The 16,878-nt window shown below is 43.6% G+C and overlaps 3 protein-coding genes across 7 annotated transcripts in view; 2 read left to right on the top strand and 1 right to left on the bottom strand.

Annotated features, from left to right (window-relative positions):
- Positions 1–16,878, bottom strand: part of LOC118361903 (gastrula zinc finger protein 5-1-like) — a 388,384-nt gene that overhangs the window by 82,763 nt on the left and 288,743 nt on the right. The window lies entirely within an intron of this gene.
- LOC118361889 (zinc finger protein 235-like) overlaps positions 1–16,878 on the top strand; it is a 274,869-nt gene that overhangs the window by 225,638 nt on the left and 32,353 nt on the right. The window contains exons 1-3 of one of the 3 annotated variants that reach the window (XM_052485267.1): positions 14,794–15,289; positions 15,816–15,946; positions 16,122–16,283. The exons of the other annotated variants lie outside the window; for them this stretch is intronic. Coding sequence (XP_052341227.1) covers positions 15,031–15,289; positions 15,816–15,946; positions 16,122–16,283 — 552 coding nt within the window. The 5' untranslated portion in view covers positions 14,794–15,030. Of the gene's footprint in view, positions 1–14,793; positions 15,290–15,815; positions 15,947–16,121; positions 16,284–16,878 lie in introns of those variants that run through there. 3 annotated transcript variants of the gene reach the window in all.
- On the top strand, positions 489–11,159 carry LOC118361892 (zinc finger protein 865-like). The gene is made up of 4 exons (XM_052485354.1): positions 489–1,282; positions 1,679–1,790; positions 3,104–3,201; positions 3,915–11,159. Exons 1-4 carry the CDS (start codon positions 1,205–1,207, stop codon positions 4,830–4,832), a joined length of 1,206 nt encoding a protein of 401 aa, XP_052341314.1. The 5' UTR covers positions 489–1,204; the 3' UTR covers positions 4,833–11,159.

Below are 16,878 nucleotides of genomic sequence, written 5' to 3'. Positions count from 1 at the left end.
TCATAACTCTCCTGTGAAGAGCTGAAGGATCAGGGTACAGTGGGTCCGCTCTACTGCGCCCTCTCCTCTCCCGCAGAGGTGGAGGAGGACGCTTTATGGCGGTCGTAAAATACTCTGCTTCTGGACTCTGTAGTATCGAGATTGGAATGTGACTATGGAACACAGAGACACTTGGACATCAAAAGGTTGAATAATTGAACAGTATTTCGGTATTCCAAGCAGTTGGAGTGGTCCGTGGACACTGAAGGAACAGTCATGTTGAGTTTGTTTCATTTGGTGACCTCATGAAGGACAGGAGACACACATTACTGTTTCTTTGTTTGCATACACTTCTCAATTATGGGGTTTGCATCTGAATGTTGTATTAAATTAATGATTAAGCATAAGAATAATTTTGGAAAGATAACAATGTGATCTTAGTCTTCTAAATGAGAATTGTTTTTCATAGTAACTTATGATCAGTCAGTGGCCACACCCCCATGAGAACAGACACTACACAGTGTCATGGAACGCCCCCTTTTCTGCTCCTATGTAAAACCACCCGTGACAAAATGTACATTAAACCAGAAAACATGGAAGCTGTCGCTATTTGTTGAAATGGTTGGCAACTCTACCAAAGGACAAGACCAGCGAACATGGAGATCATTCCCACGTTGAAATGGCTAAGAAATCTACACACTAAAGAACAATTATTCAGGCTGCAGCTGTTTAAGTACTATAGTCTGGTAAATGCAACCGGTCGAATGACCGAATGGTACGCTGACGTATCCATTATAACAAGCTACAACCAGAGACTTTGATCTCTGGTGGACAAACTAGAGACTTTGTGTCGACAATCTATCCAGCAGACGGACTGGCGATCGCAGAGAGGGACAACAAAGGCATACACTTAAAATATCTGAAGAGTTATATTTGGGAAATTGCAACTCTATAAACAACATTTTCCTGTGGTGCCCCAACTTCTTAGTTAGTTACTATTCTGTAAACGAATCACGGAATAGTAATTAATTAGAAAGTTGGGGCAATAATTACACAGATAATTGATTTGATAATATAACAGTCTTCACATTTAATGACAGCAAACGTTGCGACACACCCCATGCATCCTATCGGTACGCGCATGCGTGGCAATTACCTTGTACCGAGAGTTTGTGAGTTCTAACATGTAAACTAAGGACCTAATTTTTTTTCTTCATAAAAGCACATGGATGTGTATGAAACAGGCAAACAAAAACGTCGGATTTTGTCATATATGCAAAAATATGAGACTGGGCTTACTGAGGTGAGCACACTATGAACTACAGTCTAAATGGTATTAGGTCAGGGCCCGTATCCACAAAGCCTCTGAGTAGGAGTGCTGATCTAGGATCAGTGTTTCCTTGTAGATCATAAGAAATAGGATTATACGGAAAGATCCTAGATCAGCACTCCTACTCTGATTCTCTTTGTAGATAAGGGTCGAGGTCTTGATTAATTTTGTGGGACCATGGCTTTTAAATGATCAAACCATTAAAGAGTGTCAAGTAGTCAAATCAACTAACATGTTTGCATAGTATAAAATAAATTGACATGTTGTTTGCACAGTATGCATAGAAGTCCCCCATTGCCCAATCAGAAGATAGCAGGTCGCTCATATCAGATTTCTTGATCCAACATCCTCTCACTCTGTATCTCTTAGTCAGTAGACATGGAGGATGGGAAGCCTGATCTGCTGCTGGTCAAAGAGGAGACAATAGAAGACGAACCAGAGAGCATTGATCTGCTGAGCGGACTAAAGATGGGGGCGCAAGGTATGGGAGAAATACACTACCGTTCAAAAGTTTGGGGTCACTGAGAAATGTCCTTGTTTTTTGAAAGAAAAGTACTTTTTTCCTTCTCCATTAAAATAACATGCAATTGATCTGAAATACAGTGTAGACATTGTTAATGTTGTAAATGACTATTGTAGCTGGAAACGGCAGATTTTTTTTATGGAATATCTACATAAGCGAACATAGGCCCATTGTCAGCAACCATCACTCCTGTGTTCCAATGGCACATTGTGTTAGCTAATCCAAGTTGATCATTTTAAAAGGCTAATTGATCATTAGCAAACCCTTTTGCAATTATGTTAGCACAGCTGAAAACTGTTGTCCTGATTAAAAAAGCAATAAAACTGGCCTTCTTTAGACTAGTTAAGTATATGGAGCATCAGTATTTGTGGGTTCGATTACAGGCTCAAAATGGCTAGAAACAAAGAACTTTCTCCTGAAACCCTTCAGTCTATTCTTGTTCTGAGAAATGAAGGCTATTCCATGCGTGAAATTGACAAGAAACTGAAGATCTCCTACAACGCTGTGTACTACTCCCTTCACAGAACAGTGCAAATTGGCTCTAACCAGAATATAAAGAGGAGTGGAAGGCCCCAGTGCACAACTGAGCAAGGGGACAAATACATTAGAGTGTCTAGTTTGAGAAACAGATGCCTCGCAAGTCCTCAACTGGCAGCTTCATTAAATAGTACCCGCAAAACACCGATCTCAACGTCAACAGTGAAGAGGCGACTCCGTGATGCTGGCCTTCTAGGCAGAGTTGCAAAGAGAAAGCCATATCTCAGACTAGCCAATAAAAATAAAATATTAAGATGGGCAAAAGAACGCAGACACTGGACAGAGGAACTCTAACACAACGTGCCATTGGAACACAGAAGTGATAGTTGCTGATAATGGGCCACTGCACGCCTATGTAGATATTTAAAAAAGAAAATCTGCAGTTTCCAACTACAATAGTCTTTTACAACATTACCAATGTCTACACTGTATATCTGATCCATTTGATGTTATTTTAAATGGACAAGAAAATGTGTTTTTCTTTCAAAAACAAGGACATTTCTAAGTGACCCCCAACTTTTGAACAGGAGTGTACATATAGCCTACATACAGTAATAGATCTTCAATGGGAATACTGATGCACCTGGCTATTCTTTTTTTTCTTCATTCATAAAATTAAATTAATGCAACTTATGTTCACCTACAAAAACACATTATAATGTATGAACTTGACCAGGTAATTGACAAAAAAAACACCATATTTAGAGTTTCTATTCTCTAACCTCTTCCTACAGGAGACTGGGTGGCCATCTTGGATACCCAGACCAGTGCAGCCAAGAGCCCAGGGGACAACATCATTGATCAGGGCAGGACCAGAGGTGATATAGTGGAGGTCAGTGGATGGGACAGCATCCTCAACTCTGGGCTGGGGAACAACACTGTTAACCACAACCAGAAACAGACAGGCGAACAAAAAACAACATCCACACTTAGTCTCCATGACAACAGACTGGCTGAGAGCAGGGCGAGGAGTGGATTTGGTCTGCGGGGACGGGGAGGTGTCCGTATGCGGCGGGAGAGAACAGACACAGCCTTGGCTAGTGATGTTCCGGCCTGCTCCTATTGTTGTGATTCAGAGAGACTGATGGCATCTCAGGTTAACCCTCTAACAGGTGCCTCCTTCAGCCTGCCTTCTATAGGATACTGGTGTCTTATAATGAGGAAATAGTGCCCTAATTACTTGATCTAAAGTAGTAAAGTATTCCAAAAATGTATTTAATCCAAGCGAGGGTAGCAGATGTACAGAAAAGGGAAAGTGTTACCATAGTGAGAAAAAATATTCTACTTTTTAGGTGTATCAATTTGTGCAATAAAAGTAGTGTATGACCATTTTGTTGAAATTAAATACAGTGCTGACCGATTTGGTTATTTTTGTATCATTGCAGGGACTGAGTTTCAACACATGGACATTAAAATAAAAATTTAAAAAATACAATGGCTCCATATTGTTAGGTACTTGAATCAGTGTTTTAGACATAGGCTTGACTGTGGTTAAATGTGTCTTATATAAACCTTTATGCTTTTCGGTACAATATTTGTTTTCAGTCTGCAGCCCATGAAGACCTGCTGATATCCAGTGTTACTGGTGGGAGAGAGTGGACCTCTGAGGTGGCTGGCCATAAACCCTGGACCCGGATCAGGACCCTGGATCAGGAGCCTTCGCTCTTCATTCCCGAGTCGGAACCAGGACACAATCGCGAAGTACAGAGACTCCACCACACAGAACACAACCAGTGGACAGGTGGACTGAACAACCTCAGTCCTGGTGGTCATCAGAGAGACAGAGGCTCCAGTCAGGGATCCAGTCTGCAGTCCAGACCCTTCTCTTTACAGTCTCAGTGCAGGGATGAAGCAGGGCCTGGAGCTGATAGGGATAGACCCTCCTGTTCCTATGATATGAACAGAGCAGGTCAACCTGGGCTTCAGCCTTCACAGAGAGTGGTGGGAGACCCCCCTGGTGGTAGTTTTTCAGCAAGTCTGTCTTCTCCTTCAGGTTCTCATCTAATGCCTAGTGACTGGGTTCATGGAAAGCCTGGGCCTGGGTCTAACCTTCCTCAGTTTCCTCCTGGTTACCCCACCAATACAGACAGGGTCAGAATGGGTGTACAACATGAGAGGTACCTAGCCTATAACACATCACATAATCCCAACAACACCCAAACAATGGCTAGAGGTCAGGGAGGGAGCTCAAAGACTAACAATCTGAGGGTGGTTCTACCTGCTTCTACCTCCTCTGGTGTCATTGGGTCACAACATGGGAGGCCGAGCATTAGGACGGATGCAGACAAGCCGTATGCCTGCCCCACATGTGGGAAGAATTTTGCTAAGGCAAAATATGTGAAGCAGCACCAGACCATTCACACCAATGAGAGGCCCTTCAAGTGCAAAGTATGTTACAAGAGCTTCTCCTTCCTGAGTATCCTTATCAGACATAAGAGTGTCCACAATGGGGAGAAATCGTAGCAGTGTGGCTTGAGGTTTACGCAGGGGATATCTGGGAACTATTCTTTAGCTTAAATATTATTGTTATCATGTGAAGTGTCTTGGGGTAAGAGAGTTTTTTGGATTACTAAGTCCCTCAGTATTTGGGCATGCTGTCTTTCTCACAGGATACAGACTTCTTGTTTGGTGTGCTGGCATAGCTATAACACTGTCATTTAAGTCTAACACTATATTCACACTTTGAATTTGGTTTTGCCTGTGTACTATTCATAACAAAAATAATGTCCCTCTTTTATATAACACCTTTATAACACACCCCTACCCCAAAAATTATTTGGCATAATCAAGAGGCATCTGTTTCTTTATGTACTAAAAATAGATGATCTGTTATGGTTTTCTTGCGGTGAAGGAGAGGAGGACCAAAATACAGCGTGGTTATTATTATACATCTTTAATAAAGATGAAAACGAACAATACAAAAACAAGAAACGTAACGTGAAAACCTAAACAGCCTATACTGGTGCAGACTAACACAGAGACAGGAACAATCACCCACGAAACACTCAAAGAATATGGCTGCCTAAATATGGTTCCCAATCAGAGACAACGATAAACACCAGCCTCTGATTGAGAACCACTTCAGGCAACCATAGACATTTCTAGAAAACCCCACTCTACCACAATCCCGATACCTACAAAAAAAACAAGACTAAACACACCACATAATAAACCCATGTCACACCCTGGCCTGACCAAAGTAATAAAGAAAACACAAATACTAAGACCAGGGCGTGACAGAACCCCCCCCAAGTTGCGGACTCCCGGCCGCACACCTAAACCCATAGGGGAGGGTCCGGGTGGGCGTCTGTCCACAGTGGCGGCTCCGGCGCGGGGACGTGGACCCCACTCCAACAAAGTCTTAGTCCCCTTGCATCGCGTCCTTAGATTGGCGACCCTCGCCGCCGACCTTGGCCTAGTAACCCTCACCAAGGGCCCCACTGGACTGAGGGGCAGCTCGGGGCTGAGGGGCAGCTCGGGACTGAGGGGTAGCTCGGGACTGAGGGGTAGTTCGGGACTGAGGGGTAGTTCGGGACTGAGAGGAAGCTCAGGGCTGAGATGAAGCTCAGGGCTGAGAGGAAGCTCAGGCAGGTAGTTGGCTCTGGCAGATCCTGGCTGGCTGGCGGTTCTGGCAGATCCTGGCTGACTGGCGGTTCCGGCAGATCCTGGCTTACTGGCGTATCCTGGCTGAATGGCGGATCCTGGCTGACTGGCGGATCCTGGCTGACTGGAAGATCCTGGCTGACTGGCGGATCCTGGCTGACTGGCGGCTCTGGCGGATCCTGGCTGACTGGCGGATCCTGGCTGACTGGCTGCTCCATGCTGACTGGCGGCTCTGGCTGCTCCATGCTGACTGGCGGCTCTGGCTGCTCCATGCAGACTGGCAGCGCTAAACAAGTGGGAGACTCCGGCAGCGCAGAACAGGCGGGAGACTCCGGCAGCGCTGTAAAGGAGGAAGGCTCCGGCAGCGCTGGACAGGCAGGAGACTCCGACAGCGCTGTAGAGGAGGAAGGCTCTGGCAGCGCTGGACAGGCGAGGCGCACTGTAGGTCTGATGCGTGGTGCTGGCACTGGTGGTACTGGGCCCAGAACACGCACAGGAAGCCTGGTGCGGGGAGCTGCCACTGGAGGGCTGGTGCGTGGAGGTGGTACTGGATAGACCGGACCGTGCAGGCGCACGAGAGCTCTTGAGCACCGAGCCTGCCCAACCTTACCTGGCTTGATGCCCACTCTAGCCCGGCCAATACGAGGAACTGGTATGTACCGCACCGGGCTATGCACCCGCACAGGAGACACCGTGCGCACCACAGCATAACACAGTGCCTGCCCGGTCTCTCTAGCCCCTAGGTAAGCACAGGAAGTTTGCGCAGGACTCCTACCTGGCGTAGCCATACTCCCTGTGAGTCCCCCCCAATACATTTTTGGGGCTGACTCTCGGGCTTCCATCCGCGTCGCCGTGCTGCCTCCTCATACCAGCACCTCTCCGCTATCTCCGCCTCCAGTTCTTCTTTGGGGCGGCGATATTCTCCAGGCTGTGCCCAGGGTCCTTTTCCGTCCAATATCTCCTCCCAAGTCCAGAAGTCCTGTGATCGCTGCTCCTCCTGCCGCTGCCTGTCACCACGCCGCTTGGTCCTGTTGTGGTAGGTGATTCTGTTATGGTTTTCTTGCGGTGAAGGAGAGGAGGACCAAAATGCAGCATGGTTATTATTATACATCTTTAATAAAGATGAAAACGAACAATACAAAAACAAGAAACGTAACGTGAAAACCTAAACAGCCTATTTTTTTATATATTTTTTTATAATTTATTACATTCAATACCATTCATTCTTTACAACTCATAATTTTCATTCATACTTCAATAATGGTATTTTAATTTAACTAAACAAAAACCCCAAACAAAACTTCAGGGGAGCATCTCCCCGTCCCTAATCTATCCCCTTACAAATCTAAATGACTCCCAGCCCTAAACCCCTACCCCCGGGCCAAACCCGGACAATGCCGGGCCAATTGTGCGTCGCCCTATGGGACTCCCAATCACGGCCAGATGTGACACAGCCTGGACTCGAACTAGGGACTATAGTGACACCTCTTGCACTGAGATGCAGTGCCTTAGACCACTGCACCACTCAGGACTCAAAAGATTCTATGCTTCCAACTTTGTGGCAACAGTTTGGTGAAGGCCCTTTCCTGTTTCATCATGACAATGCCCCCGTGCACAAAGCGAGGTCCATACAGAAATGTTTTGTCAAGATCGGTGTGGAAGAACTTGACTGGCCTGCACAGAGCCCTGACCTCAACCCCATCGTACACCTTTGGGATGAATTGGAACGCTGACTGGGAGCCAGGCCTAATCGCCCAACATCAGTGCCCTACCTCACTAATGCTCTTGTGGCTCAATGGAAGCAAATGTTCTTGCAGCAATGTTCCAACATCTAGTGGAAAGCCTTCCCAGAAGAGTGGAGGCTGTTATAGCAGCAAAGGGGGGACCAACTCCATATGAATGCCCATGATTTTGGAATGAGATGTTTGATGAGCAGGTGTCCACATACTTTTTGTCATGTCGTGTATATGTGAGCCTGAAATGGAATGAGGCCGACCTGACTGCGAGGCAAGTGCTGGCTGAGGCTGCTGAGCAGCACAGTGAAATTAGTGTGGAAGGGGCACAGTGCGTCCGAATGCTGATTGTTTATCAATAAATTATTGAGGGGGACGAATCGATCCATTCTGAATATTGTGGGTGACATTAATATTTTTGGAATCAATGTTTGTTGGTGACATTAATATCTTTGGAATCAATGTTGGTAATACCATGATTATGGATAGTCATGAATGAGTCGTGATTAATGATGAGTGAGAAAGTTACAGAGGCATAAATATCATACCCCCACCCCCCAAAAAAAATGCTAACCTCCCCTGTTATTGGTAATGTTGAGAAGATACCATGTTTGGGGGGTATTTATTAGGATCCTCATGACTCTACCTGGGGTCCAAACAGGGTTAAAACAGTTACAGTACATCAAAACACAACAACAGCCTACATCATAAATAAAACAATACATCATACAAAACATTATTACATTATGAAAAAATGTACAATATAAAATCCACAATTCCACAACATTACAGTGTGTATGTATGAGCGTTTCTCTTCGTGTTTCCGGGAGGTGTTTTGTCATCTTTTTTAAAATCAGATTTTACTGCCCTTCTGGCATGAATTCTACAAGGTGATGCATTCAAACGTTGCTCAATTCATATCAAGGGACCTAACGTGTACCAGGAAAACATTCCCCACACCATAACACCAGCCTGTACTGTTGACACCGGGCAGGATGGAGCCATGGACCCATGCTGCTTACGCCAAATCCTGAATCTGCCATCAGCATGACGCAACAAGAACCGGGATTCTGTTGCAATGGCTCATCCGTGACAAGGACCAAATAGTTGTGCATTCCGAGATGCCGTTCTGCGCCGGTATTTTCCTGTTTGTGGCCCACCTGTTAGCTTGCACAATTCTTGCCATTCTCCTTCGACCTCTCTCATCAACAAGCTATTTTTGGCCACAGGACTGCCGCTGACTGGATGTTTTTTTGTTTGTTGCACTATTCTCGGTAAACCCTAGACACTGTCATGCATTGTAAGCTCAAGAGGCCGGCCGTTTCTGAGATACTGGAAGCGGCACGCCTGGCACCAACGATCATACCACGCTCAAAGTCGCTTAGGTCACTAATTTTGCCCATACTAACGTTCAATCGAATAGTAACTGAATACCTCAATGCCTGTCTGCCTGCTTTATATAGCAAGCCATGGCCACGTGACTCACTGTCTGTAGAAGCAAACCATTCTTGCGAACGGAGTATTGTTCCAAATAAACTGGCCACAGTGTATTTAGTACTAGCTTATTGCTTGCCATCCATTCTAAAACTGACTGCAGATCTTTGTTAAGTGTAGTAGGGATTTCACTTGCTGTGGTAGGTGATGTATACTAATGTTGAATCATCAGCATAGATAGACACAGGCTTTACTCAATGCTAGTGGTAGATAATTTGTAAAAATAGAAAAAAGTATGGGGCAAGACGGTTACCTTGAGGTATGCCAAGCTCTACCTGGTTTAAGTTTAGAGAGGCTTCCATTGTCTGTGTTCTGTTAGATAGGTAACTCTCAATCAACGATATCGCATAGGATGTAAAGCCATAACACATTTTTTAACCAGCACACTATGATCGATAAAGTCCAAAGCAGCACTGAATTCTAACAAAAAAGCTCCCACAATCTTTTTCACAGTATTTTTTAAAATTTCTTTCAGCCAATCATCAGTCATTTGTGTTAGTGCCGTACATGTTACGTGCCCTTCCCTATAAGCGTGCTGAAAGTCAGATGTCAAATTGTTTACTGTAACATAGCATTGTATCTGGTGAAACACAATTTCTTCCAGAAGTTCACTAACGGTCGGTAGTAGGCTGATTGGTCAGCTGTTTGAACCAGTAAAGGGTATTTTGCTCTTCTTGGGTAACGGTATGACTTTTGCTTCCCTCCAGGCATGATGGCATACACTTACCTGTAGGCTTAGATTGAAGACATGGCAAATAGGAGTGGCAATATAGTCAGTACACTACCATCCTCAATCATTTTCTATCCAAGTTGTCAGTGCTAAGTTGTTTGTCATTATAGATAGATAACACTACCTTTTCCCCGCTTCCACACTCACAATAGGAAATTAAAAGTTACAATGCTTGTCTTTCATAATTTGGTCATTTATGCATGGGTATGAAGGTTCAGAGTTTGTTGTTGTCATGCCTAAATTTGCTAACCTTGCCAATGAAAAAGTAATTAAAGTAGTTGGCAATATCGGAGAGTTTTGTGATGAATGAGCCATCCGATTCAATGAAGGATGGAGCCGCCTTTTTGCCCAAAATCTAATTTAAGGTGCTCCAAAGCATTTAACTATCATCCTTTATATAATTTATCTTCGTTTCATAGTACAGTTTCTTCTTTTTGTTTAGTTTAGATACATGATTTCTCAATTTACAGCACGTTTGACAATCGGCTGTGCAGCCAGACTTATTTCCCATTCTTTTTGCCTTGACCCTCTCAACCATACAATTGTTTTATTCCTCATCAATCCATGGGGAATTAGACGTTTGTATAGTCCGTTTCTTAATGGGTGCATGTTTATTAGTAACTGGAAAAAGCAATTTTATAAATGTTTCTCCTCATTTACACACAACAGACCAGCAAATATGATTTACATCTTCAAAATAGGACTCCCTACTCAACCTCATGTATGATTTCTCATACACAATTTTAGGCCCAGCCTTTGGAACTTTGGTTTCTGATCACTTTATCCGATGGGTGTGGATACTTCTTTAGAGCAGATTTCTGCAGCATTAGTGAAGATGTGATCAACACACGTGGATGATTTATTTCCTGTGCTGTTTGTATGTAGGTTGAATGATTACCTGAACCAGATTGCAAGCACGGGTTACATTTGGAAGATTTTTCTTGAGTGGACAGCTTGATGAAAACCAGTCAATATTTAGGTCACTTAGAAAATATACCTCTCTGTTAATATCACATACACCATTGAGCATTTCACACATTATCTAGATACTTACTGTTAGCACTCGGTGGTCTACAGCAACTTCTCTTTGTGCCTCTGTAGCTTTCTCCCTCATCATTATTCACAATTCATATTCATAATTATCCATAATCATGGTAGCATTTATATTAATGTAGCAGTGTTCAGAAACATATTCTATTCTTAATTACAATAAAAGTTACTTCAAAATGACACAGTATTCATTATTTTCCATTCGTTTATATCGCTTCATAGGAAACATTTGATCTCAAATCCAAAATGCTGGAATAGGCTATAGAGCCAAATTAAAAACTTCACTGTCCAAATAAATAAGTAAGGCAGTGTACATAACCATGTCACTGTGTTTAGTCTACAGTCCTTGGCCTCAAGCTGTTTGCAGTAAATGGCCTATAATCTACCTTCAGGTCTAGTGATGATTGAGATTAAATATTAAACATGAACTAAAGTCCACCTGTACTTGATATTCCAGACTGACTGGTCTTTACAAACTGGGTCAGAGTGTGCGACCTGTTTACTTCTGTTTAGGAGGGTGGTAAACAACAAATCAAAGTTTATTGGTCATGTACACAGTTTAGCAGATGTTATAGCAGGTGCAGTGAAATGCTTATATTACTAGCTCCTGACAATGCTGTAAAATATCAAACAGGTACACAAACAATCAATAACTGCAGTTAAGGGTGAAAGGCCACTGGTTTGAATCCCAGCGATGACTAGGTGTAAAATCTGCCCTTGAGTAAGGCACTTAACCCTAACTGCTCCTCTAAGTCGCTTGGGATAAGAGCGTCTGCTAAATGAAAAAATATAAATGTAAATGTAATAAACATTTTAGAACTGTAAGAACAACAGTAATTCAAGAAATGTCAGAACGAATCCAATTTACAACCCAAACAAACATATTAACATACTCCTCATTAACCCTTTGTTAACTTGAATTTGAAACAGGCTTGTAAATACCTGTTTTTAGAGAGACAGTATACCTACCTGCATCTGATGCACATTCAAATGTCATAAAAAAATCATAATTGCAGAGCTCCCTGTCCTCTGCTGTGCCCTGATTGTATTACTACTGATGATATTTGGAAATGTGCATGTACACCCTGGCCCATCTACTGTTGCTATCCCCAATTCTGACTTATGCTCTGATATCTGCTTCACTGATTTCTACTCTTGTAAAAGCCTGTGTTTTCTGCACGTTAACACTAGAAGCGTATTACCTAAAATGGATCAATTGAAAGTGTGGGTTCACAGCTCTAATCCAGATGTGTTGGTCATTACTGAGACATGGTTAAGAAAGAGTGTTTTGAACACGAATGTTAACCTTTCTGGTTATAACCTTTTTCGGTAAGACAGATCTTCCAAAGGTGGTGGAGTGGCAATCTTTACCAAGGAACACCTTCAGTGCTCGGTTGTCTCCAGCAAGTCTGTCCCCAAACAATTTGATTTGCTGGTTTTAAGCATTAAACTTTCAAATAGCTCTTTGTTGACTGTCGCTGGGTGTTATCGTTCACCATCAGCACCGGCCTGTACTCTACCTGCCCTAAACTCTTTCCTGGCCCCTTACACTAAGTCTGAATTTGTCCTACTAGGTGACCTAAACTGGGACATGCTTAAACAACCTTACCAAGTCCTAAAGCAATGGGACTACCTAAATCTTTCTCAGATTATTACCAATCCCACAAGGTATCTCCAAACACCCAGAAAATGCTACTCTCCTTGATGTTATCCTCACAAATAATCCTCTTTGGTATCAGTCTGGTGTTTTCTGTAATGACCTTAGTGATGACTGTTTTACAGCCTGTGTTTGTAATGCCTGCTCAGTGAAATGACCTGTCCTGATTTGTCATAGACACTTCCTAAAAAACTTTAATGAGCAAGCCTTCCTTCATGACCTTGCCTCTGTAAATTGGTTTAGAATCAGCTTGTCGAAGACACTTGGACCTCATGTTTTGATATTTTCAGTGGCATTGTGAACAAACACGCCCCCCATAAAGAAAATGAGAATTAAAACCAGGTTCAGCCCCTGGTTTGATAGTGATCTGGCAGAGTTACTCTACCTCAAGAATTCCATTTGGCGAAAGGCGTGGCTATTACGCATTCCTGCGTCTGTCTCCCGAATCTCTTCATACCAACGTGACAAGAATGCCACCATTGCCTTTTATTCTAAGCAATATTGTGCTGCTATTTGTATTGACTTGGCCAAAGCTTTTGATACAGTAGACTATTCCATTCTTGTGGGCCGGCTAACGAGTATAGGTGTCTCTGAGGGGGTCTTTGGCCTGGTTTGCTAACTTATCTCTCTCAAAGAGTGCAGTGTATAAAGTCAGAACATCTGCTGACTCAGCCACTGCCTGTCTCCAAGGGAGTACCCCAAGGCTTGATCCTAGGCCACACGCTCTTCCCAATTTACATCAACAACGTAGCTCAGGCAGTAGGAAGCTCTCATTTATTTATATGCAAATGATTCAGTCTTATACTCAGCTGGCCCTTCCCCGGATTCTGTGTTAAACACTCTACAACAAAGATTTCTTAATGTACTACAATGTTTCTCTGCCCTTAACCTTGTTCTGAACACCTCCAAAACAAAGGTCATGTGGTTTGGTAAGAAGAATGCCCTCTCCCCACTGGTGTGATTACTACCTCTCAGGGTTTAGAGCTTGAGGTAGTCACCTCATACAAGTACTTGGGAGTATGGCTAGATGGTACACTGTCCTTCTCTCAGCACATATCAAAGCTGCAGGCTAAGGTTACATCTCTAATTGGTTTACTCTATCGTAATTGCTCCTCTTTCACCCCAGGTGCCAAACTAACACTGATTCAGATGACCATCCTACCTATGCCAGATTACGGAGACGTAATTTATAGATTGGCAGGTAAGGGTGCTCTTGAGCGGCTAGATGTTCTTTACCATTCGACCATCAGATTTGCCACCAATGTTCCGTATAGGACACAACCCTGCACTCTATACTCCTCTGTAAACTGACCATCTCTGTATACTCGCCGTAAGACCCACTTGTTGATGCTTATTTTAAAAAACCATCTTAGGCCTCACTCCCCCCTATCTGAGATACCTACTGCAGCCCTCATCCTCCACAAACAATGCCCGTTCTTCCAGTCACATTCTGTTAAAGGTCTCCAAAGCACACACATCTCTGGGTCGCTCGTCTTTTCAGTTCACTGCAGCTAGCAACTGGAATGAGCTGCAAAAAACACTCAAACTGGACAGTCTTATCTCCATCTCTTCATTCAATGACTAAATCATGGACACTCTTACTGACAGTTGTGGCTGCTTCTTGTGGCTGCATTGTGTGATGTATTGTTGTCTCTAACTTCTTGCCTTTTGTGCTGTTGTGCCCAATAATGTTTGTACCATGTTTTGTGCTGCTGCCATGTTGTGTTGCTACCATGCTGTGTTGTCATGTGTTGCTGCCATGCTATGTTGTTGTCTTGGGTCTCTCTTTATGTAGTGTTGTGGTGTCGCTTGTCATGATGTGTTTTGGCCTATATTTTTATTTCTAATCCCAGCCCCCATCCCCGCAGGAGATCTTTTGGTAGGCCATTATTGCAAATAATAATTTGTGCTTAACTGACATGCCTAGTTCAATAAAGGTTCAATAAAAAAAATAAAGGACAGTTGAATATTTACCTGAATGAGGTGATGTAGATGGAATAAAATGATTATATTGTATTCTATTCTACTATGTTCTTGCTAACACACTGTTCTTTATAAACAAATCTGATCGGAGCTTGAAAGATACTTGACTTGTAACGTAATAATCAGTACCGTTTTTCAAAAAACAGTGCGCATACCCTACATTTAGCCACACCTTTTGCGCTATGACGCCGGCATTAATATCCGTTCTCTTCAGTGTAAACGGAAGTGAACAGTGACCAGGAAAATGTCCACGTTAGCGGTTTATTGTCGTTTATTATCACCATGGAATTCAAAATATGACTAATTTAACTTCCCAGCATTACATTTTCAACACATGTCGTCTTTAATTCGCTTTAGAGAAAATACTTGTTCGATATACATTATCTAGGTAACGCTAGGTAGCTGCTAACAATGGCTAACTGTATGGTTTTTCACACTCAAATAGCCTCCATCATGGAGGTTCTAGCGAATGCAGCCGTGGCCGATATCTGTAAACTCGTAGACGACGACTATGCAGTGTTTCGTTTGGAAATAACTCAAAGCCAGAAAGAAAACAGGGCATTGCGGAGGAAACTACAGCTACTGGAACTGAAGACCGCACGAGAGCGCGTCCTCGTCAGTCGTCCCAGTAGTGTCAAGATCCTCGACCGATACAGAGGAATCGCAAGAGGTACATCAGTGGAGGCTGCTGACTCATAATACTGGCTGGAATAGAGCAAATGGAATGACATCAAACACATTGATTCACATCATTCTACTAATTATGTTCCAGCCATTACCATGAGCCTGTCCTCGCCAATTAAGGAGCCTCCAACCTCCCGTGGTGTTCATATATAGCTTAGCACAGTAGCACCGTTTCCCTCTGCACGTGTTCAGATGTGTTACCCAGAAGTTGGTCTTGGTCACTTTTTGGATAGTATGCAATAATCCCCCTGATTACTTAACTGTGTTGCAAAGACAATATATCATATTCTAACCAGATTATTGATTACTGCATTTCCTATTATTTCCTCAATGAAAACAATGTGATGCATGGAACACAATACATCGATCAATAAATAGTATACCCAGAAGTTATGCGAACTGTTATCTTTCATCCTTGCCAATTCTAGATCAAAACTGTCAATAGTGTACAACATAGTGGTAAGCATTGACAGTAAGTAACCTAATCACCTGTCCCCCAATCACTCTCTAAGGTGAAGGAAATCTCCTTGGAGGCTACAGGAGCTTTGTGAAGCCAGCGGGACACAATACATGGAGAGATGACCAACCAATCACAGTTGATGAGGGGAGTGGAACCTCAACCCAGCATGTTATCATGATAGAAGTTAGTGTTATAGTGTTGCGTTAAACATTTGAGTTACTTTGTAAATCAAATATGGCCCTTTTATTTCGGAAAGGGTTCCCTCAGCTATGTACATCCTCATTTATCTGCCATAGAGGAGTTTGTGAGACTTCTCTATGACATTGTTATCCAATAGCCTCCTCTCATCTTGTGTCAGTCTGCAGAGGCTGCAGGTCCTGGGGACAAGCTGGATAAGTCTGAAGAAGAGGAAGACCCACGGCACAGCAGAGACATTCAGACTGGAGGGGCTGGAGCGCCCCCTGTAGCCACGGAGGACCCCACCCCAGCGCAGCCCAGGACCCAACACAGCATCACGGAGGTCAGTGGAACGCTGAACACCGTCCTCAAGTCAGAGACCGACACAGAGACTGTAACTGTAACACAAAGGATTTTACACACAGGATCTGACCATAGGTCAGACCCGGAGCGACTGGGGCTGGGGGGACTGGGGTGTCCTCCTGCTCCAAGCTCAGAATATTTACTTTACGGTAACCCGAGCCAGAGGACGGTTCATTCCAATCCCGATTCAGGTGATGTGTTAAATGCTGGCGATGATCCGTGTTGTTCTTACACTACAGAGATGGACCCTGGCAACATGCCCTTGGGTTTAGAGAGACAGACTGATCTGTCTAGAGGGGACTGGAAGCGGTACAGTAGTAGTGTGTACTCTGAAGGATGCCTTGATAAGAAAGGGGAGGGTCTGGTCGGAGATGAAGTGACTGTGAAAGTGGAGGGCGACGTTCCTCCCACATGGAATGCAGATAGTCACCTAGGCGATGGACATTCACAGGGCATAGATTTCTTAGATTACAGGGAAAGGTTAGTGTCCACGTCGATGGGGCCTTCCGATTCACACGGGTGTATGCTTTTCGATCAGTTATTGAACTCAAATGACAGGACTAGAGCCCAGGCTC

The sequence above is a fragment of the Oncorhynchus keta genome, chromosome 29 (assembly GCF_023373465.1).
Source record: "Oncorhynchus keta strain PuntledgeMale-10-30-2019 chromosome 29, Oket_V2, whole genome shotgun sequence".
In the NCBI taxonomy this organism is placed as follows: Eukaryota; Metazoa; Chordata; class Actinopteri; order Salmoniformes; family Salmonidae; genus Oncorhynchus; species Oncorhynchus keta.
This window is presented reverse-complemented; position numbering and strand designations above follow the sequence as displayed.

Coding starts and splice junctions, on each gene's coding strand:
- LOC118361892 (XM_052485354.1), top strand. CDS start 1,205: ATGGATGTGTATGAAACAGGCAAACAAAAACGTCGGATTTTGTCATAT. Junction 1,791..3,103: donor ACTAAAGATGGGGGCGCAAG/GTATGGGAGAAA, acceptor CTCTTCCTACAG/GAGACTGGGTGGCCATCTTG. Junction 3,202..3,914: donor CCAGAGGTGATATAGTGGAG/GTCAGTGGATGG, acceptor ATTTGTTTTCAG/TCTGCAGCCCATGAAGACCT.